Consider the following 25,007-nt stretch of genomic DNA (forward strand, 5'->3'; position numbering starts at 1 on the left):
TGCTACAACTTGTCATTTACTTTGGCGCTCTCACCGGTGGCGGTGTGAACGCACAGTAAGTCTTTATACATTCGCTTTGTAGACACTGGATCGATACTTCCGCCTACGACACGCGTGACCTTTCCAATGTGATTATGTAATGCGTGGCGCGTCGCAGAGCAGTGCAAGATGAGCATTTGTGGTTAAAAAGTATATAATCTTTATTTTTTTTTAGAAAATGACTGATCATTTCATTAGATAAGACCCTTATTCCTCGGCTGGGATCACGTAGAGCCCTTTGAAGCTGCAATTTGGACCTTCAACCTGTTGGTAACTGTTGAAGTCCACTATATGGAGAAAAACCCTGGAATGTTTTGCTCAAAAACCTTAATTTCTTTTCGACTGAAGAAAGAAAGACATAAACATCTTGGATGACATGAGGGTGAGTAAATTATCAGGAAATTTTAATTCTGAACTGAATTAATCCTTTAAAGTGACAGCAGCCTCATATAGGCCTGTTGTTAATGTTAAGAAAAAGAAAATCATTCACTGCTTTTGACAGAATATCTTTCATAGCTTTATAAAGAATCTGTATATATGTAATTCATACAGTGCAGGGTTAGGGCAACATCGTGTATGTTGTGTTAAGGGAGGCCCACTGTCTTTGACTTTGAAAACCCCTGGTCTACGAAATAGTCTCATGTACTACTTTTAGTCTTGTGTACTTATTGCTTTTGGGTGGTAGGAAATTCTCTTACCATAAGGTCAAAAGTTTTTCTTTGGAAGACTAAATGTAGACTAACAGCTGCTTGTCGTATTCTTGAACGTGTTGCAAACAGTGCCTGGTTTTTACCTATGTAGTACTTCATCTCAGTGTCGTGTTTGTTCATGAGCTCAAGAAGCCGCAGCTCAATCTGGGCCTGGTTCAGGAAGGCTTTCTTGTTCTTGATGATCTTGATGGCCACCCACTCCTGCTCATGGTGGTCATAGGCTTTCACCACCTACACAAAAAGGAGCAAATTAGCGCACACTTGGCAAGATGTTTTAGATTTAATACAGAAAAATACAGTAGCAACATAAGATATTTCATAAGGTATACGATTTAAAAATGCACCCGAGTTTCTGTGCACAGACTTTCGAATCCTTCATATTTACTTTAACAAATCCTTATTTTGCCATTTATATGACCTTTCTACTATGTAGCGTGGTTTGCTTATAATATGCATTAATTGAGAACATTTCAGCGTTTCTAATGTAATGAAACATTACCATGTTTTTTGTTAGGTTTTTTTTTTTGGACAGAAAAGTGTACATTTACCAGATTTGGAACCAGCAGCATATTAAAAACTATGGTTGTATAGAAACTGTCATCAGTTTTCCACCAAAATAAAATATAGTTCAATATTGTTTTATAATATTATCACGTTTATGTTGACTGTGTGACTCAGTTCCCTTTTGGATCAAATGAAGTTAGTTTGGAGACAAAAAAGGCATCATTTGCTAGTTTGTAGTTTTTCACACACCCTGTTGAACATGAGCACTGTTATTTCAGTTTGATTTTATGCTTGTATTCTTATAGCCTTGATATCTATTCTCATTTCCAGAGTTGTGCTAACCTGTCCAAAGGAGCCCTTGCCAATAAGTGAGTCGATCTCGTAGCGGTCCAGCCACTTCTCCCCGTTTTTCACAATATAGTCATAGTTGTCATCATCGTAGCCGTCATTGTACACCTTGCGCTCTTTTTTGGTGCTGGAGTCCTCAGGCGGAACCTGCTGGGCTCGCCGTTTCTTCTTCGTGTAATACACCTGGAAAGTGAGGAAAACATTTAATATTTGCACCTCTATTGTTACTTCACTAATAACTAGAGGGGTTGGTACAATTGGTCTTAATATATACATAAGTGTAAATATGAAAGGCCTGAGCTGGATTCACCTCATTGATGTGCTTGTATGTCTTGATGAGATCGACTGAGAGTTTTCGTAGCGGGGCGCTGGCGGGATCTCGAAAACTCGGGGGAATCCTCCTCTGCAGGATGGTCATATCTGACAGCACCTGAAAAAAGTGACACCAAGACAACATTAAGAAAAAAGAGGGGCAACAGAGGAAGCACCATAACAAAAACAAAACAATTAGATTAAAGGATATACTGTATATAATATATATATATATATATATATATATATATATATATATATAAAAATGTAGCTATACATATACATACATACATACATACACACACAGTATATAAAATATAACAAAAATTAATATAAGAAAACGTTCTAAAGATTTTATAGGTTATTTCAAGTACTTTAATAAGTAGGAAAAGCTTACTAATAAATATGGCTGTTAATTTAATGCATTAATTTAGTGTGATAAATTATAGATAAAATATTACAATAAAAAAAATGAAGCACATTATTTAACATCCTCCTGACCCATACATGAAAACTGTAATAAGCAAATCTCCAATCTACATGCAATAGTGATGCAATAGCTAATGACGTCAATATGCATGTATACATAGACCAATCAGGAAATATTGCATGTTATGGGCGAACAACACATTAGCCTACCTCAACCTTAGACAAACTCAACTGAAGACCAGTAACAGGAAATGAAACAATATAATGACTTCTAAAGTCACTTTTTGGTAATGTCTTTGCAAGTCAAATATCTTCATTTGAGGGCTTTTCTCAGCATTTAAATACAGTATATGTGAATATCATCATGTAATTGTGTTATGAATTTATTCAATTGCAATTTTTAAACAAAATATGATGAGAGACAAGTCACAAACACATCTTTACCCAACACAATAACGTTGTGAATAATGCTTTACATATGTGTTATATGATATCATTTAATTTCAAGGGAGCTCATGTTTCTGGTACCTGCTGCTGGTCGGCCATGGAGTGGATGTTACTGAAGGAGGGGTGGCTGTGCTGGCTCGACATGGTTGGCTCAGCGGGGGAGAAGCCCAAGGCGGCAGGCTGGCAGAGGGTAGAGGAGGGGGGCTTGCATCCTGAGCTGCTTCCACCTTCATAGAGTAATGGGGAAAAAACGAAAGAGGTTTCAGAAGACACATTGCTAAAGTGCATCGCACACGCCAAGCAAATACTGACATGGGTGTGGGGAGAAACACTGCACTGCAGGGGGAAGTAGAAATATGAACACACAGACTCACACACACCATATTGGAAGTCAAACTGAAGGCATTTTCAGAGCCTCTAGCTAAGAGATCTTTGAAATCTCCAACAATCGGATGGAACAGTGATAAGAATGATCGGTTATCCTCTCAAGAAGCTCCAGTTCATTTTGGCTGGGAAATTACAGCACCGTTCCTCAGGTCAGCATGACAAGCGTGCGTTGGAGGTGGGAAAACTCTGTTATACACCTTCAAAGCCCTGAGAATGGTTTCCAAATCAGAATAATTCTCTCAACTTTTTAAGCAGCATGTGTTTTTCCAACAGCTACGGGCGGACAATATGCAAATGCCAGAAAATCACTGTACAGTATGTCACTGCCGAACCGGTGGAACAAAGAAAAACGGTCGTATGACATTGCACACCAAAATCTCAGTGGATGATGGGAGTGACTGGGAGGCAAGCAGAGCTATCCATGGTCCTGTGCTGCCACTCGTTGGCCAAGAATATGCTGCAGCTATTACTTTCAAATACAGGCTGCCTGCTAGAGTAATGCTGACCTCAAATTAAAGGTGAATCATTGTAAAAACATGTCATATGTTTTTACATATATTTCACCTAAAAAAAAAAAAGAACCCATATTTAGCATATTTTATATATATTTTCTAGGTCCACAGTTACTTTTTAGCAGTTTTAAGCATTATTATATGATATGATAATTAAGCACAATTTCCATTGCAATGTGTAAATGTGTAAAATTGTCATTTTTCTACACAAAAACTATAATAAAATGAATTCAAATATTTCCAAAAATTAAAAGGCATTACAATGAATACTACCATGGTGAATAAATATATTTAAATATTTTAAATTATATATATATATATATATATATATATATATATATATATATATATAAAATTTAAAATTTTTTATATATAATTTGGAGAAGTGTGCTTAATTGTCATGAAAATAATATCACAATGCAAAAGAATCGTATTAATCTTAAAAACAAGCTTAATTGTCTATATGCAAAATACAGTTTTTTATTTTTATAACGTAGACATATTCTTGACTGGTTTTGTGAGATTAACCCTTATAAACTAGTATAGAGCCAACCAAGAAATCTGAGACTATCAAGCATGTATATGAACTGCATATATAAACATGAAACCTTTCACAATGTAGGCCAGTCAAGTTTTTGGAGCTAGTTATGTGTACAAAAGACCAAGGGACTAACGGAGCACTAAACTACAGGCTTATAAAGAATTAATGCTGTCCCAAATTTGATGGACTGAAATTTTAACTACAGGATGTGATTTTTTTACCCACAATAATCCAGTAGCACATTGAACATTCATAATGTACAGAGGAAGTATTGGACATCTCGGGAAAGAGGCGAGAATGTGCCGAGAGTACAGTAATTAAGTAAGATTGCTGAGTGCGGAAGCAGGGACGTAAACGTCTAACAAGGGGATATGAAATGGATGAGATATTCCACAGTGAATGCTTTTATTGCTGCTTTCAGGGGCTGACAGGTGAGGAGTAATGGGGGTGAAATTTATCAATGACACATTACAACTTGAAATAGCTGGGCGATCAATGGCCGTAGCTTAAACAAAGTGCAAAACGACACATCTGACCACCATCAATCCCAGGGAGTGACGGCAAGCATTGCTGTTACATGCCCATAGGAGGAGTCCCAGCACCAACTCACTGACAGGAAGCCTGCCTGGATATACATATGTGAGTCATCTCCAACTGGTTTCTTTCTACTCAGACCCTGTTGCAAATGGCAAAACAGCTAAATTAAAAATGTTTTAAATGCATCTAAAAAACATGACTTTGTGCACTGCACTTAGAATCAACAAAATCCCACATAACAATTTCATTTCTAAAGTGTAAAAATCACTTTTATGATGCCCTGAATAAATATGCTCTAATTTCAATATGCTTTCATTTCCTTGGCCTCATTTTTAAAGTGAAACAATGACTAAAAGAGTGTGATCTGCTGAGCACCAGGAAAAATGTCACACTGTGCCTTTAAATGCTGAAATGAACACATTGAGAACTTCCTGAGTGTGACACCCCCCTTCCTCTGCTCTGATTGGCAGAGGCCCCCTCCCTCTCTCCCTCCCGATTGGCTGCTGGTATCCAAGGGCTGGGCGGCGAGGTCTCTATAAATAAACCTGGTAGCTTGTGCTGTATCAGCAACCCTTCCCACAATGCCGCTCTCGCCCTCCCTTTCCCTGCCTGTTACCTCTCTTCCCCCCCCCCCCCCCACTTCTCGCTTTCAATCTACGCTGATCTGGCCGTAGCACTCGCATAAATGTTGCCCCCGATGGGAACGAATATTAATAAAATATAACAGAGGCACATGCTCCTCTATAGACACACAGGTGCCTGGGTAGAATTTATTGTCACATACGCAAGTGTCACATCGCAGTAGTTAAATATATCAGGTGGTGGATGAAGTAATCATCCACTGCAATTAACCATGCAAAGACCCCCCCCCCACTAACCAACTCACTCCACATCCCCACAGCTGACCAAACACAGCTGCCAGCTGCCAATCACAGTGTCACCATGGCAACAGACCAGCCTACTCCCTGTCTCTAAGGCACAGGAAGAGGATGGTTGTGTGTGCATGCGAACAGCTGAACACCCCTCCCCATCACTCCCACCTCACCCTTCCCATGTCCGTACTGACCCCCTATCTTATTCCCTGTTAGGGTAATGGGAACGCTGGTGCTACTGAGCCAAAGTTGGACACACCATGATAGGCATGAAGGGAAAAGAGGACAGGGAGGAAACTCTGGGTATTATCCACAACTTATTTTGCTTTTTGCCCCACTTCGAAAAACATGTAAAAAACATGTTAAACGACAACAAAAGAGTGACTTGAGGGGCTCCGTAATTCCCATGCATCATATTCATGCGATTCATGGAGTTTAATGAAGAAGGAAAAACTAAAACTTGACCTTAGTATGAAGCAACAAGTTGGTGTTGCTTGAGCACAGAATACCAGACCACGTGTCGGAAAAAGCGACATTGTAGACATACAGTACATAGAGGTGAATAAGGCAAAGATGTGTGCGTCACATCATGCCTACAGTCTAACGTGCGCGTGCATGGCCGTAGATGGCAGGTCACATGGATGTCATGCCAAACACTGGAGGACTTCAGGATTCAGAAGCCAAGCTAAACTCTGCCCAACAATAGTATGGGTAGTTGTGAGCAGGTACGACAAAGATGAATGAAGAATGAAATAAACATTACTGACTGGGTCAAATCTCCCAACATGCAATGGGATCTCCTTCATATGTGCATTTGAAGATAGGATGGAGCACACATGCATTGATCACCCAACTAGCACTGGGGAGTCATTTCTGCATCTTACTAAACTCAACTTTGAGGAAATATTACTTATTTAAGCACTGAGTGAGCTTGAGCCACCACCTCCTAGAATCTACCACTGGTCATCTCCACTTTTGATTCTCAGAACTCACTCATTTGCAAGAGGACACCATCCTCAGAGGGGCTTCTGCAAAACTTTCAACCTTTCCACTAAGTTCAGCACCTCTCACTGTGTTATGCGATATAACCCCGTCCAACCTTTCCTTGGCGGCCAAAGCCCAAACAGTACCACTGAGAACTTTAAACAGACAGGCCTCCATAGCTGAGTCAGACTCCACACTATTAATAAAAAGCCATCTGGGTGGACGCCTCATACAGTGACACTGGTAAATTGAGAGCTCACAAAGTGCATTAAAAATAAAATAAAATGAATTCCCCACCTCAAAATACATCATTAGCTATAGATGCATAATAACCGTCCACAGAAACAACCAACGCTAAAACAAGCACACTGCTGTCTAAACGTTGTTATCTGACCAATGCTGATATGGATTTTTAAATTGCTGAAAATATATTTTTTAAAATTGGTAAAACTTTAATTTGTTAACATTAGTTAATCCATTAGCACTACCTTAGTTAACATGAACTAACAATGAACACTATTTGTTTACAGCATTTAATAATCTTTGTTAATGTTATGAATAAAAAAAATATTTAATTGTTTGTACAAGTTAGTTCACAGTGCATTAAGTAATTTTAACTAGTGTTGTCAAAAGTACTGACTTCTATATCAAGTCGGTACTGAAATTTTAAAAATGTGATGCTTTGAGCACTGTTGAGCGGATTTGTAAACACCTGATTGGCCGTTGTGTTCACACGCTCAACAGATGTGTCTATGATTGGCTACAATGATCAATGCTTCAAAAACATGTTGTAAATAGACATCAATGACGCTCTTCACCGGGCGCTTACACAGATATGCACGGGAGTGCTTGTAAGCAGGCGTCTATCAGTGGACCGTCCGCTGATAGACGACTGCTTTTAAGCGCTCCTATTTTCTAACGCTCCCGTGCGTTGACCATTGTAGCCAATCACAGACATATATGTTGAGCGCATGAACACAATGGCCAATCAGGTGTTTATAAATCTGCTCAACAGCGCTCAAAGCGTCACATTTTTAAAATTTCAGTACCGACTTGGTATCGAAGTCAGTACTTTTGACAACACTAATGTTAACAAATACATATTTTGATTTTAAAAATGTATTATTACTGTAAATGTTGAAATTAACAAACATTATTAAATGCTGCAGAAGTACTGTTCATTGTTAGTTCATGTTAACTAATGTAGTTAATAACAAATGAGACCTTACTATAAAGTATTACCCCAAAATCCCCAAAAACATTTGGCCGACAGTAGATTTTGCAAAAGTTTACCGGCCAAGCAAATATGGTTATTGTCTAAATGTGATCTAAAAATGGCCTAAATAATAAAATGAGCAATAAAGAGGGCCAATATATCAGTCAATCACTATTTAAAACTGCTTAAAGTTACCATTTTTATGCCATCACCAATAAGTTAAGCCCGCTTGTCGTAAACAGATGCACGCTCACTGCTGTCATGCACAATGCTGAATCTCCACCCCTCTTTATCCTTGAGTTTTAAACACGAGCCGCGGGACCCTAAGGAGCTTACGTGCTGATCTCTCGGTGAGACTGCACCTTCACAGCTCAAGGCGACTGCGAGCTCACGTTAACACCAGACTGGCTAATCTAAAGTGACCACCACTAATCAAGCGCCCCTTGAGTAAAGAGCCACTTGCTCCAGTGGAGGTGGATGTTGACACAGAGCGAGGAGTGCAGGCATATTCACGTTGTTTACTTTCTTTCTTGGAAAGAGCACAGAAAGGATAATGCGAGAGAGTGAGTCAGGAGACACAAATACAGACAGAACGACAAAACGAAAAATGTGAATACTTAAAAGTGTATGTGAGTGACAGAAAAGGGGATATTGGGAGAATGATAAGGAAAAGTTGCTTCAGTGTTTACTGCGCTCTCTGTGACAAAATTGAGCTGGGGTGTGGTGGGGTGGGGGGTTAATATCAGTTAGATGTTGGATGGATGGGGTAGGATCGCTGCTCTGGTCTTGCAGGTACACCGTGTATGCGTCTGATGAACAATAACATGTTTTTGTTCTGATTCAGGCCCACCACTAATCCAGCAGGAGGTGGGGAGATGGAGAGCCAATGAGCATGAAGGGCATTTGTCACTTTTTCCTCTGAATATGTGAAACAACAGATTTTATCGGCATGCAAAGATGACAACTATAGGCAGACATTTTTCCACAATGGCTCATGCACTAGTATAGGCGAGTTTAATAGACTATACTAATTGGATCATTGAGGAAAACAGTATTATTTGTGGTTGAAATTAAGCTACAAAAATGATCCAGTATGTTTGTGGTGCAAAGAAAAATTAAACGGCTTTCAATGCTTCAAGAACGTCTCGAAAAGTAACTTCACTTATCTAAATCAACAGCCAAATATCTAGATGTTATCACCAGATACACACTGTTAGAACCAAAAGAGATCAATTTAGCAACTTTTAGATAAACCCTAAATGATGTAAAATCAGAAAAACTGGACACAAAAAGGTAATCAAGCATCTGTATAGCCAATACTTCAAACAAATTCAAAACATTCAAACATCTAATTAAGGAAATTTATGATGTATCAACAAAAACAGCCTATATTCTGTGTTGAAAAGGAAACTTTATATTTAACCACATGACAATAACTCTAGATTTCAATAGTATTACATGGCAAAATGGCTCATTTCACCTTTAGACTGAAAATCGGCGAGCAAACAAACATGAAAGGCAGAGTGAGGGAAAGGGGCAAAGGGCAAGGAGTGAACGGGTTGTTTGTATGAACGCTGTGACTGTCTTTCTGTCTTTCACAGTCCAAACTCCATGCACCTTGATTCAGGGCTGTGATTCTGAGCTGATATGATGTCTTCAGGTGCCCTATCAGTTCTTTTCTTTGTCTCATAGGTGGATCCACAGATCAGAAGTATTCCTGCAGCATTCCCTGAACCCAATGGGTTACTTGCAGTTATATCTATCTTTAAAAGAGTTACTCAGGCTTCTGAAAGGCAGTTATACACATAGTGCTTGACACGCCAGACTAGGGTGGGGGGACAGAAATAGCAACAGGAGAAAAGTCTGCTGGATACACAGATAAAAATAAAAATTTAAGGCAGAAAATGCAAAAACACTTTGGTCGATTCTGTTACTTCTCATCCCAAATATTTTAACCAGTCTATTAACAATCATCCATTTGAAGGGAGGTCGAGGTTAAAAGTTTAGGTCAACAAACAGCATATGCAATACACAGAGAGCAAAATGCCTGACAGTCTACAAGTCTCTTTCAATCCTGCTGTGCAACAAGTGTGCATATGCATTTTCATTGCAAACTTTTGGACTTGTCTTGTTTTGTTAAATAGCACAAATCAGGTCATTTACTGCAAATGGGTTTATAACTACAACAAGACCCAAAAGATGTCAAATTACCAGTCTACGGATGCTTCATGACATTATCTTCATGGCTGAAGTTAAAATGGACATTGGAGTTTGAAGTTAAATCCAGATTTGTGTGGTGTGGGGTTAGTACTTTGCAGTGGCTGTAGATTACTTGTTTGGAAACTTTCTTGAAATGGGCCAATTAAGCAATTATATCGTAACTGCATTAAGCAGCTTAATGCTTGACGGATAATTGAGTCCTTTAATTCCAATCCTGAACTGACAGAGAATGGGAGAGACGGCAAATAATGAAGGTTGGGCTAAACAAGCCTATGTCTAACAAACCAACTGCCACTGTACATTGGTATATATATAAACAATGGGCTGGAGATCACTGCACTTCTTAAGAACTATACCATTGCAAGTTTGTTTTATCAACCAATTGTCACTTATAATAAAGTCTTTTATTTTCATTATGGTCTTTATTTGGCTTTCATGTGGCCAACATAATATACCAGACAATAATTAAGCCCTCGCTCTACAAAATCATCAAATGCGACAATAGTCTTTGTCTGTAATACTGAATCTATGTAAAGAACCAAACAAAAATTCACAGGACAGCAAACTGATACCATCAGTGGGACTAAAAGCAAAAATCAACAATAATCTGCCATGACAACAACCTTTTTAGTGTCATCACAACTCAGAGTCACACTTGTCTTAATCATAAAGTCTTAAAATATTACTAACAAACCAAGAAAAGCTGTTTTGTGACGTACGCTGTGCACAATACAGTACATGCTGGTCTACAGAGCAGCATTCTGCTGCAGCTCTAAGATTCCCAGCAACAGAGCGATCACTGTGAGCTCACACTGCACGTAGAGCTCCCATAGCACACAGCACAAATTACCGCGCAGAAGTGACGCAAAGATCAAGCAGCCTCTGAAACCGTTCAAGAATGTGCCTATTCCCATGATTGTTTGAACAAGTGATGTTAAGACAATGAAGGGAAAAGGAGTGAAGTTCTGTAGGGGTATCTTAAGAGTGTGAAACATTTAACTAATTTATGTCCGGTCTAAAAGGGAAATGCCTCTGGGTGGGCTTTTTTCTATCTTGAATAACCCAATATTCATATAAACAAAGCAGTATACTGATTTTTAATTGTTAAGCATTTGCAATGATGTACATCGTGCCATGCTTTATCTGCTTTCACTGACAAAACACTGACAATTAAAAGCTTGGTTGCTGATTACCAATGTACGAGACAATGTTTTGACCAAACTGTATTTACATTCACAATACTCAACCAAAACCTAATGTACTTCCTCAAATTCCAAAGCCCTGTTATCATCACAGTTTGCTTGCTTTTCCCTCAACATTCCATGCAGTTTTTGGTGTTGTTGACTGTATTTACACCATCAGGATTTCTAATGTTTACCATTGGCCAAAGGTAAATTAGAACTTCAACAAAAACCAATGTTTGACAAAGAACTGGATGTGAATTCCTTACCCAATAGACCTGACCTCAATGCCTTTCATTTTTACTTACTTCAACAGTACATTATTGCTCTAGGAAGAAATAACGTATGAGGGGACATTGATTTCCCAACGTTCATGCATGCTCAAATGTTAAGGCCACTGTCTTGTGCAGCTCATGTTTTTATAGGTGCAAAGAGAGGATGTACTAACTTTTTGCCGGCTTCCGTAGCAGGTGTGACTGGGGTAAGAAGCGATTCTGATCTGGGCTTCCAATCCAGGATTCGGTCGGCAAGTTTGCGACCATTCTGTTAGAAGGCTGCGGCTTCTCCTCCACAGACGAAGTGATCACCATCTGAAATGCTTATGCGTTGGCCCGTGATATCCAAAGAATGACTCTAATCAAGTTTGTTGGGGATCCCAAAAAGTACTGAAAAAGTCGCTGACATCAAGTATAGAATAATCCTTCGCACATGCCTATAACTTCAGTAAATAATCCAGTAGGGTACATCCAATGGTAACTAAACTCAAGTTTGAACCGTAAAGGCAAGTTATAAAGATTAGGATTTAAATTTACGCACAAAAATATCTTTTAATTACTTGCGAAATCCTGAAGTGACAGACAGAAGAAACTGATGAACGAAAAAGGCACCATTAAGTTATTTCAAACACCGTTTCATTTCTGTCCTTGCTATTCCCTTTATTACTATAATATTCTAAGGCAATGGATTGGGTTTCAGGCAACAATGCTCACTTTTGGCATAAAAATATACATATTCAAACTATGTATATACTTTATAGAGCTATATATATACTCTGCAACACACACACATAAAGATATATTTCTCTGTTTATATGGGGATGAGCTTATTTGGTTACTAAAGTTTGCTTTACTTGTACTGTATCTAGATTCATTGTCGCACAATACAGAGTGGATTCCATATGATAAAATATCAATAACTTTTGGAGAAACTGTTCACAAGAGTGGGATAAGATTGAGATCCTTGTTGAGACAGGACCCCCCACTTCAATTTTCCAATCCAGATAATTCAGCAGCTGACAAGGAAACCAGAGCTAAACCTGGAAGTGTTGGTAGCCTTAAGGGTGTGGGTGGGGGTCTCAATTTTCAACACCATTTACCCCATCACTCTTGCTAAAAATAGCAGGCGTTTCTTATATTCTGTCTAGGTATCCTACAGTAGCTTAAATTAGTCAAAAAAGGCAGGTGCGTTTGGAAACAATGGTTGTGTTGCCACTTTCCTCAGTTACAATCTCAATCCTGATAGGCAAAAAATGCAGCTCCAGGTAAGAAAGGTGTCAGTGATTTCCTTATGGGAAAAAATAGTTACCCTTCTCCCTTGAATTTAACTGGCAAAGTCTGCAGGTGTACCAGCGACCTTATTAGCTGGCAAGTCAAACAAAAAAGGGGGGAGGAGGGTGCCAGAAGCTCAAGACATGGGTGACAACAATCTATAGCTTGTGATAAATGTTTTCGTGGGCTGCAGGATCAAAACAAACACGTGCAAGCACAAATAACTACAACGAGTCAAAGTGCTGAAGTGCAAGTTACAGGCACAAAAAATGTACAACTACTGGAGAAGGGAATAAAAACTTGCCGATTTCACTATATGATACTTTTTCACAATACAATGTGGGTGAGAACAGAATTTAGTCTCAATTATAGAGCGCGAACGTCAAACGAATAGACAGGTAACACGGAGACTGCGATTCCCATCGCTCAACCTCTTCAGTTCTGCAAAGAGACGTTTCGGTTGCGCGAATGTGCTTGGCATTTAAAAATAAAATGAAAAAGATATCCAGAAATAAGTCCAAACAATCCAAACGTCCAGTTCACTCAAAAGTTAGGATTTTAATGGTGGGCGCTCGCGCTGTTGTCCAACCGTGCGCTGTCAAGTCGCCTCAAAGAACAACAGATCACTGTTAAGTTCGCGACTGACAATTTGCAACTTTCCTTCGACCATAAAAATAGAATTCAAAGCGTCACCAAGCTTTTTTCGTGAAGAACATCAGCTGGCAAAAAAATTGACGTTACTTCCATCCTGAGCTGTCACCGCGATCGCAATTCCGTGCAGTTTAGTTGGGCTTCCGCGTGCGCTTTCACAGATTCATTTGCCCTCGTAACTCCCACTTTTGGATATCAACCCTCAACCGTAACGCTCCTTTCGTTTTAAAGCTTCTCCTTGATATTTTTTTTTTTTCCCTGTATGAAGTCGTTCTTTTCCACCCAGTCTCAAGTCATACTCGCTGCTTGCCCGTTATTACTCCTTGTTGTCGAGCCTCTCTGGCCGGCACTGGATCCACACCCTGCAATGAGGATTGTTCCATCCACATTCAAGTGTAGGGGGGATATAGGAGAACCACTCTGTGGAGGAGCTCGGTTGACGCAGCTCCACACGCTTCAATGTTTAAACACCAAAAGCGGAGGGCTGCCATGAGAACCATGAAACACGTTTCAAAAGGAGTGACGCATGACTATGTGCTTATTTACCCAGATTTCATCAGATCAAACAAGGCTTTACCACAAAACACATATTCACAAGCATTTAAAAAGACCCTGCACCCCTAATGTTCAGTTTAGTAGCGCCACCAAGCAGCTTCTCTCCATTTATAGTAACTCTGCAGATATAGATATTCACACAGCGCGCGCATATTGCACATTTATATATATATATATATATATATATATATATATATATATATATATATCTATATATATATATATATGACTGTTGGAACCATTAGAAACAGAACACTGAACACAATTACAATGCACAATTGTACACCAAACAAACACAGCTATAATAATGTAGGCCTAACTTTTGTAAATGCACAACAATTCGAGGGTGCGAATTATGGGAGGTTGAACCCTCTCAAAGGAGCTCAAAAAAATGGGGTCTTAAAATTGTTTTCACATAAAATGTTTCAGTAAACAGAAAGTTAGGCCTATATGCTAGTCAAATGCAATTGAGTCAGGTAACTATAGTAACAACAGCTATATATCATTAGTGTTTATTTACAGCGTCATTAACAGTAAAAGTTGGCAGAAGACAAATTGGGTACGCAAGACTATCTTCAACATTGAATTAAATTACTGACAAAGTAAGCAACTGTAAGTAATTTAACGTTTTGCACAGAAAAAAATTACAAACAAACGCGTCAAGGTCGGCCTTAGTAACAAAAATACCATTAATAATTAGCCTAAGAATTCATAGCCTGATGTCACTGACATAATTTGAAACATTTAATTCCTTATTTGTAACAATAGCTTTGGTAACAGTGTGTATATGATAAGGAAGTTATTTTTCTGTGCCCTTTAAGTTTCATCAAACTTTTCTGTGCTAAAGCGCGCACACACGCCGATGTTCCTTTCCACAGAACAGCTCCTCAAATCTCCCTGCCCTCCCTTTCTGCTAACGCGCGTTCATGGGTGCTACATTCTCCACCCCCTGTGTGCGCGTTCGTAGGGTCTGTTGCTATCCAACGCCACGGCAGCTTACGCGCGATTGGTCAGAAGTGGTCCCCGTTGCTGTTTGAATTGGTCAGCTTGGTATGTGGGCGGAGAAGAGACGAGAGACTGCCCTTTCCCCTAGCTCCTTGTTGTCTCCAAAATACGCCGCGGAAACAGGATGACGTGCCCGCGGAAATAACACAAGACTTCAGGTAGATTGATATGGAGGGGGAGACAACAACGAAAAGTTGAGAGAGAGAGGGGAATTGTCATCACACACGAAACAGGAGGCTGAGAATCTGTGAGAATTGTTGCATTAGGGGGAACTTTTAGTGATCATTCATATTAATTTTTTAACTTAGTTATACCACTGCACTGAAACAGTTATTAAAATGAAATTGTGATAAGGCTTGAGATTAAACAAAAATAGGAACAAGAGTCTCCATGTAAATTCTAATAATATAAATAATAAAGAGCTCTAATGACAACTTGAATAACTTGTGAATAATCTTAAAATGCGTACTTTAAACGAAAAAAAGAATGGCATTTTACGGGATCGTTGCTAAGAAATTAAAACTTTATTAAAAATTATATATTATGGCCTCACATACAGTTTAGTTACTGTACTGTACAGTTTTAATTTGCCCGCATATGTACTAAATACAGCACAAAGAAAAAAATGTTTAATAGACCTATATTAATATATATATATATATATTTGTAATTTGACTATACTGTGGTTAGGAAACATGTTCAAACCCCATTGCGTGCGGGTTGGTAATTCCTCTCTGTTCTCCCCTAAAAGAGTATAAGGGAGGGGGTCGATGGTGGTGCAAAACGAGGTTAACCATGCCGTCATTCATCCTCCATGACTCCACAGAAGCTCGTTTATATGTATCTTTTCACGTATCTTTCTCTTGCTAAGAGAAACAGATCGATATGACTATTTTAAGTGATATGTAAACGTATAACCATTTAAATTATTGAATTATCATGTATTGAAATAACATACAACTCGCCCAATTTGGAATAATGTTCAAATTTTATACTGAATTATAGTAAAAAAGAAGAAAATTCACACTAATGGAAGATCAAAGGAGTAAAAGGGTATATAAATATAAACGCACTAAACAACATGCAAGTAGACTAATAAAAAAATATATATAAATGATATTAAAAAAATAATATAAATTAAATTATATCCAGTGGCACTGAATGGATTAAAAATATATTTTTTGTAAAACAAAATATGTTTTAATATTATTTCTTGCTAAATGCATACAAAAATGTTTGAAAAAAAAAAAAATAAATAAAAAATACTGAAATAAATGTTGCTATCTTAATATAGTTTGCGTTCATATAAACTTCAAGAGAATTCAACTTTCCTCCTTTCTCTCCACCGCTACAGCAGTGCGCACCCCTGTGACAGCTGCGGCAGCCCCTTATGTGTCAACATTATTATTTTGGTTTGTAAAGCATAAATGTACAAATAAACGTCTACGTGTATAAGTGAGCTGGTTCTTGAGAGGAAATGTGACTCGGTTCCAATAAATCACCTTTGCAAAGCTCCCAGACACCCGAGATTAAAAACGCAAGGCGAAGATTCCGGGACTCACGTGCCTTGCAGCAAAATTCCACCCGGCAACTACACATTGTACCATGGTAACAGCCCTGCCATTGGTCCCGAGTGCGTTTTGAAATGACCAATGGGAGGGCCGGCAGCGGGTGATGCGTGTTGCTAGGTAAACATGATGCAGTGGGAAGATACGGTAGTCGAACTTCACTGAAGAAGCTAGCAAGCGCAAAAGGAACGGCGGGGTAACACAGCAGCGAATTACAATTACACTGCGGGGAGGTTGCCGGGGTTGTGTTTCAGCTCTGCTCACGCCAGAGATGTTTTTTTTTCTCGATTTTAAAGTGTGCATTACAGAGTTACATTTGTCTGTTTGAACACATGCAAGTTAAATAAGGCAACAAAAATGGGCTTTATAGGAGCAGAAGATGAGGACGGCATGCTGACCAAAACAAATCATATACTCTTCAGTGCTTTATTTTCAACCTCCTTATTGACAGGCAGAATGGCCAGATATACATCACAGCACTCCTAGCAAACACTTCCCATTGGCAAATGGCTCGTCCACCAACAGTGAGATATTTACAACTAAGTAAACCTGACCTCTTAGTCCCTAAATATTTAAAATAGCCACCTAAAGTGTGTGCTTTCTTTGGACCGCATCTATTCCATATATCCAAGAGCAGTATAACAAAACATGCCAATTATGGAATGAACACTTAAAACAGGTGGGGAACAGAACATCTTGCTATGGTTCTTTGCAAAATTTCTTGTGAGGTGCTCTCTGCCATTGAAATGGCAAACAAAATGACAAACTTTTAAATATAAACTATGTTAATATTAAACTTTTAAACACTAAAAGTGGATACACGGGGCAACTTTTTGAGCAATTTTGCAGAGCGATGTAATGTTGTTGTGGGCACTTTCTCCTTGTGAATGGGCAGCAAATTTCTCTCTGGATATCCAGATTTTTTTTGCCCGTTCTCAACGGGAAAGTGCCCAAGCAACATCTTTCGGCAACATTGCTCAAAAAGTTGCCCTGTTTATTATCACCTTAAGTTTTGGTGTTTTTATTTAGTTTTTCAGTTAATCTACAAGTTGTAAATGAGATAGACCTCTTTGTTGTGCTCAATAATTAAGTAGTTTAGTGATGCCACTCAATAGCATGGTATTAAAACACATGCACAGAATATGAAGCTGTAAAAAAAACTTGTTTCCAAACAGAACAGTTGCCCTCATTACACTTGTGTTACCTGCGACAAAAATGGCCCAATGTTGCTAATGCCATGGAAGTTCTGCCAAGAAATCTAAGATGGGCTAGGTTCAAGTTTACCATTACAGAAGTTTGAAGTTTCATCCATAAATAGGTTGCATGCGGTGCCATGCTTGAACAGTTATGGATACGAACGCTAAAGATGTCCAACACTTAGGCCATGGCACCAGCATTTCAGAATCACTCTTTTAAGTCATAGCTGAGCTGTCACAATACTTGCAGAACTACAAAAACAAGGTTAGACTTAATCTTCAGGTTTTTTTTTTTTTTTTTTAATTTTACATACATATTTATAAAAACAGAGCATCACGTACACTACCGTTGAAAAGTTTGGGTTCAGTAGGTTTGTTTTTTAAAGAAATTAATACTTTTATTCAAAAAGGGTGCATTAAATGGATCAAAAGTGACAATAAAGACATTTATAATGTTACAAAAGATTTCCATTTCAAACATTTATAAAAATGCTGTTCTTTTGAACTTTCTATTCATCAAAGTATCCTGAAAAAAATGTATCATGGTTTCCACAAAAATATTAAGCAGCACAACGGTTTTCAATAATAATATAATAATAATAAGAAAGCACCAAATCATCATATTAGAATGATTTCTGAAGGATCATGTGACACTGACGACTGGAGTAATGATGCAGCTTTTCAATCACAGGAATACATTACATTTAAAAATATATTACAATAGAAAACAGTTATATTCAATTGTAATAATATTTCACAATAGTACTTTTTCCCCCTGTATTTTGATCACATAAATGCAGTCTTGGTGAGCATAAAAGACTTTCGAAAACATTAACGAGTCTTACCAACCCCAAATTTTTGAACAGTATAGTGTATGATAGACAGTTTTTGGATAGTATATTTATTACACAGCTTTCTGGAATACTTAAAATTTAGCAGTGATATATTTCCAAAAAATGACCACCATCCAGGGCATCACTGTATAACTGTTCAGTCATCCGGGAAAAGGTTTTTCTAAATAGCTGTCATGCATTTATTTATTACTAATAATATTAATTAATTATCTAAAAGTAGCTGTGTATAATAACCCACTTCATATCCTAATCACCCTATTGGGGTTTACTCTGTGATAATGACAGGTTGACTTTTCCTTTACATTATATATTATTGAAGTTACAAAAGTTATATATATATATATATATATATATATATATATATATATATATATTACACACAAACTTTTGTAACTTCAGTAATAATAATGTAATATAATGTTCTGGTAATAATACATGGGACACGATGATCAGGAAGAGACAAAGCTTGACAGTATCTATCCACACGTGTCAGTGCACTTACGCCTGACCCTTTCATGGAGCGAGACGCAGGAGAATCCCCACTGTTAATCCCTGATGAGCCTTCCCCCCACCCTGCCCTCCCTTCCGCAGTGCGACCTTTCACCTGAAAACCACACATAACAGTCACATAGACAGTCGATGAGAGAAACAGCGAGGGCGCTGTCGCCCAGGCCACACCAGTGTCACCCATTTTTGGTGCAATTAATCTACAGTTTTTTAAATGTGGGGTTTTTTTTTGTTTTTTTTTCCAACTAAGATTAAACTGCTTTAATGTATGCATTAGGGTTTCTAGAGTTCAGGGAGAGTTCATAAGAGCGATCAAGTTGCACATGGGTCATTCCTACAGGTGCCACTGGAAGCCTTGGGGTGACATAACAATAAGCAGCAACACATAAATATTACACAATTTTACATACAAAATTCTTTTATGTTACATACACTATACTAAAACAGAAAAACAATCTAATACTGCATAACTGGTGATATCAATGCTTTACCAGGGATTAACAGAGAAAAGCATGCATAGGGCTATGATAATTGAGAAGTTACTGGTGTTCCCTCCTCTGCTGCCTCTAGTGGCCAAGCCAAATCACTGCATGAAGGGAGAAGCAGCACTGGCAGTGGGAGAGAAAAGCCTTTTTAGTTCAGCACTTGGTGATTCTGGTAAATCCGTGATTTAAGGACGGGTTGGATATTGTTTCCACCCACTACCTTGTTTCTAAAAAAGCACACACACACGTTTGTTTTGCTATCTTTGTGAGGACATTCCATAGGCATAATGGTTTTTATACTGTACAAACTGTACATTCTATCCCCCTACAAAGTATAGATGTTTTCCTAGAGCATGTTTTCAATTCAACAATCAAATTTGATTTTTATAATTAGTCACAGCTGCCTTCTCAATACATACATACATAACTGTTTAACTTACATTTTGGATTTCCATAAGTCTTTAAAGGAAGAACTGAAAAAAAAAGAGCATTGAAAAGTTTTGATGTGGTCTGTAACAAAGTTTAAGGTGGGGTATGCAAGATTGCTAAACTTTGCATCACCTGAGAACAAATGAACACCGGCCTATGTTTTCATAGTTTTCTGTACTAAGATTTACAAATAGACTTAAAATCTCTTTATGAAAAGTTATGGCAGTAATACACATGCAAACTAGTAGTATTTTGGCGGTTTCTTTTTAGATTATGTAGTATCAAGGTTTACAGAACCAAAAATACCAGCTCAGTACTTTACATAGGCACAAGAGTTGATGAATGTGCTCTAAAGGCAGGACTGGAATAAACTAAGGCCACTGGATTTGCCAAAGGACAAACCCATTAAAACAAATCAATCTAAAACACATGTCAAATATCCCCCCATTGCAAGGCATGAGTGCTATAGACAATCTATTTGAGAGGAAATGATGCCCAACTTGAACATTTCCAAATAACCTATAAAAGTTCAACTGCTTTGTCTTTCACCTCATGTTCACACGTAAGCAGCCAAATCTTTGGGAGGTTCAATGTAATTTGCAAAGCAAAACAAACCGTTAGGGTTACAAAAGTAGTAACTGATATGTCTCTCAAACTAGTTTCAGGGTAGCATCCAAAAACAGATATCAAGGCGAATATCACCCTACTTAACCAAGACATCACTGTTCATTTGTGAACCGTTATGTAATTGATCAAAAGGCTTACACTCAATAAACAGCTTTAACTATCATTCCTCACATCACTGAACAAGTCTAGGGTGATTTCTGAGACTTTTTACCCTTCTAAGTTCTCTTGCCCTCTGGAGTTATACTTTTTCAGTCATACTAGTTAATACAAAAACCCCACATTCAGGGCTAGAATCAAAATGTTCTCTTTCTTTGGGAGGTTTAAAAAAAAGATAAATGTAAATGTAATTTACACAAATGACATTGAATACATTTTTCAAACTTCCTAAAGACTGTTTACTTGTGAACATGGGGTGAAAGACAAAGCAGTTGAACTATAAAGGCTAAAATATTGCTATTTTAATAAAATATGAATTAGCAATTGTAGCAACAGGTCAATAACTACCATCCACAAATAAAAAAATAGAATAAACCAATTTCAAACAGTCCTCAATATCTCAATATGATTTTAAGAAAAGTGACACCCTCTGAATAAAACAAGTATGTGCATATGTTATACAAAGTATGTTAAAGGGTTAGCTAGTTCACCCAAAAATGAGAATTCTGTCATTTATTACTCACCCTCGTTCTACACCCGTAAGACCTTCGTTCATCTTCGGAACACAATTTAAGATATTTTTTGATAAAATCCGATGGCTCAGTGAGGCCTCCATTGCCAGCAAGATAATTAACACTTTAAGATGCCCAGAAAGGTACTAAAACATCTTTAAAACAGTTAATGTGAGTACAGTGGTTCAACCTTAATATTATAAAGTGACGAGAATTTTTTTGGGAACCAAAAAAACAAAACGACTTTTCAACAATATCTAGTGATGGCCGATTTCAAAACACTGCTTCGAAGCTTTACGAATCTTTTGTTTTGAATCAGTGATTCAGATCGGGTATCAAACTACCAAAGTTACGTGAACTATTGAAATTTTGAAACAGTTATGACGTAACGAAGCCTCGTTTACTGAAGTCACGTGACTGTGGCGCTCCGAACCACTGATTCAAAACAAAAGATTCGTAAAGCTTCGAAATCAGCCATCACTATATATTGTTGAAAAGTCGTTATTTTGTTTTTGTTTTTTGGAGCACAAAAGTATTCTCGTCGCTTCATAACATTAAGGTTGAACCACTGTAGTCACATGAACTTTTACGTGTTTAGTAGCTTTCTGGGCATCTGAAAGTGTTAATTATCTTGCTGGTAATGCAGGCGTCACTGAGCCATCGGATTTTATGAAAAATATCTTAATTTGTGTTCCAAAGATGAATGAACGTCTTACGGGTGTGGAACGACATGAAGGTGAGTAATTAATGACAGAAATTTGTGTGTAACAAGACCTTATGTTAATGAAATAAAGTCAACATTTAATCAAAACTCCATATATATATATATATATATATATATAATCTTTCAAAAAAACATTCTCCGCCTCTGAAATTACTTTCCTTTTTTGCAAAAGTCACATGTTATGCTAGGCAGCATGGGTGGGTTGAAATAAAGCTGATCAATATCCAAATTGCATTTAGGCACTGTTTTAGCAAACTTACATTCGCATTACGAATTACGTCACATTATAAAAGTAAAATTGTTTGCAAATGTTAACTTTTCCAGTCTAGATATAGCTTGTTTTGGGTAATATCCATCTAAGCTAAAATATGTGTATTATTAACATAGAACAAGTATTGTAATTGGTAACTGAAACAGATTTAAAGCATCAAGTTCAAAGATTTATTTAGTTATCGCACAGGTGGTTTTCTAGAGCAGCGCTTCTGAACATGCAAGGACCATAAGGTCGACAGCTGACATCCACCATGCTCCTTTTTGGGTCAAATATACCCCTAACATTTGAACTATCAAAACAGCAATTCTTAAACCTTGGTCCACATGAACACCTAACACCCTCTGCCACCTCGCCTTCTCTTCTTCTTCTTCTACTGTCTGTTCTATTCCTCCTATGCTGCACATACGATGTGATTAAGCTTCTGTTAAGCCAGGCATAATCTCTAGAAGCTCTGGCTATTTAATTCTTGCTGTGCCAGCTTAGAGCAGTCATGGAGCCTGGCAAGGGGTGTGTGCAGGCATGCAGGCACACAGACAGGCACTTTGGCTGTCACAGTCAGTGCATGAAGCAGTCTCGCACTCCCATGGTGACAACAGGGCCTTTTACATGGACACATGCAGTTTACTAACCATGGGCTTTAAAACAGGCATGTTTCAAATATAGGCTACCAAGATGTGCATACAGATGTTTAAGGATGGGCACATGTGCTCATCAAGAAATGCATGCATGTGCACAGCCAGCCAATCTCTTGCATTCAAGTGATGAAGCAGACTGGCAAATTTGACAATTTGTGGAACCCATTTATGCAGTATGGGTTATCTAGGCCAACTCTGATGGATGTTGTCTATAGGTAGGCCAGCGTTTGGGACTAGGATCACCACAACCCTACGTCCATCACCTTGGGGTTAGGGTTTCCAACTACAGCTTTTCCTGAAATACAAAATAAACAGAGTTTCTGAATTGCTGTATCACCTATGTGTTTGCAACATCTAACATATCTATCTTTGGCAAAGCAGTTCCAAAAGACAGCTAGATCTTTGCATTAGATGGTGGCTAACCTGATGGCGAACGTCACAGTGACTGTATGCATCTTTGGATTAGTGTTGTCAAAAGTACCGACTTTGATACCAAGTCGATACTGAAATTTTAAAAATCTGATGCTTTGAGCGCTGTTGAGTGGATTCGTAAACACCTATGATTGGCCATTGTGTTCATGCGCACATCAGATATGTCTGTGATTGGCTACAATGATCAATGCTTCAAAAACATGTTGTAAATAGACATCATTGACGCTCTTCATCAAGGCTCCGGTGCGTTGATCTTTGTAGCCAATCACAGATATGTATGTTGAGCGCGTGAACACAATGGACAATCAGAGGTGTTTATAAATCCACTCAACAGCGCTCAAAGCATCACATTTTTAAAAATTCAGTATCAACTTAGTGTTGAAGTCAGTACTTTTGATAACACTACTTTTGATAAGACCATTATTGTTATTGTTAACTAACCACTAATACTATTTTAAATCGTTTTTGTTCATTGAAATAAAGCTGTTAATAAAATAAAAAAATATATAAATATTAGATGAAAAGGCAAAAGTTTTAGTTTAGGTACTAAAAATACTAAAATTAAAATAAGTAAAAATAAAATAAAAATACAATACAAATACTAATACACATCAGATATGATAAAAGGAAGCTCAAGCATGCTTGTTAAAGAACCAAAGAGGTTCATTCTTGTGTGTTACACAGCACGTTTGGTTGAGCTTCTGTCTATGTTTGCTGATCAATGTTTATATGTGAATAAAAGCCTAAATTCAATCTGTTCATCATAAAAAGCCATACAGTCTCTTCAGAAAATTCAGTCTAAACCACTCAATTCATATAGTTTTACAATCTCTATATGAACTTTTTGAAGCGTCAAAGTGGTGGTTGCGTAGCTGTCAATGGAGGGACAGAAATCTTTCAGATTTAATTTAAAATATCTTTATTTGTGTTTCCAAGTTAAACAAAAGTCTTACGGGTTTGGAACGACATGAGGGCGAGTAATTATGAGATTTGTTTTATTTTTGGGTGAACTAACCCTTTAACTGTGGGCCCATGACTGTGGTCACCCCATCAAGTCATACCAACTGATGCTACATCCTGACATAATTACAGAATAAGCGCTAAACAAGTTGGACTAACCAACACTGGTGCAACAGACTAAAATAAAACTGTGTGGCATGTTCTCCGTTGCTCCTGATTTCCTTCCTTCTCCTCTTTTCTCCTCTCATCTCTTCCCCCAGTCCTGACCCACTTTCATCTCCCTTTGAAGAGAGAGTGACCCAGCAATGTCCCTGATGAGGATCCTATACTGTTCTGCCCCGCACTACCCCCACGTCACCGTATCCATAGAGACATGGGCCATGTAAATACATCCCATATTCAACAACATACAAGCCTATTGAGTGCTGCCATGCCATTCCTAAAGTCTGTGTACGAGAGAGGAAGAGCAAGTGAGATTTACAACTTATTCATTCACAAAACTGCCCATAACAAACACAATATTCTCTCATTAGTGCACTGATAGTGAGATAAACCATATCATGCTCATATATGAATTAAAACAAAGCGTCTGTTTTTAAAACAGTGCACTATAGTGACAGTTGTTGGATAACCGTAGATTTGGTCGAGAAG

General features: G+C 38.0%; 1 protein-coding gene across 3 annotated transcripts in view; it reads right to left on the reverse strand.

Moving 5' to 3' along the window:
* The window catches only part of dyrk1b (dual-specificity tyrosine-(Y)-phosphorylation regulated kinase 1B), a 45,665-nt gene that overhangs the window by 12,443 nt on the left and 8,215 nt on the right, over window positions 1-25,007 (reverse strand). The window contains exons 1-5 of one of the 3 annotated variants that reach the window (XM_051864671.1): window positions 11,688-14,032; window positions 2,871-3,016; window positions 1,912-2,031; window positions 1,596-1,784; window positions 833-980 (exon numbers count right to left, since the gene is read on the reverse strand). In XM_051864671.1, the coding sequence (XP_051720631.1) occupies window positions 833-980; window positions 1,596-1,784; window positions 1,912-2,031; window positions 2,871-3,016; window positions 11,688-11,829 (745 nt within the window). In that variant the 5' untranslated portion in view covers window positions 11,830-14,032. Of the gene's footprint in view, window positions 1-832; window positions 981-1,595; window positions 1,785-1,911; window positions 2,032-2,870; window positions 3,017-11,687; window positions 14,033-25,007 lie in introns of those variants that run through there. The other 2 variants (XM_051864672.1, XM_051864673.1) reach the window with 2 other exon arrangements.

The sequence above is a fragment of the Ctenopharyngodon idella genome, chromosome 16 (assembly GCF_019924925.1).
Source record: "Ctenopharyngodon idella isolate HZGC_01 chromosome 16, HZGC01, whole genome shotgun sequence".
NCBI lineage: Eukaryota > Metazoa > Chordata > Actinopteri > Cypriniformes > Xenocyprididae > Ctenopharyngodon > Ctenopharyngodon idella.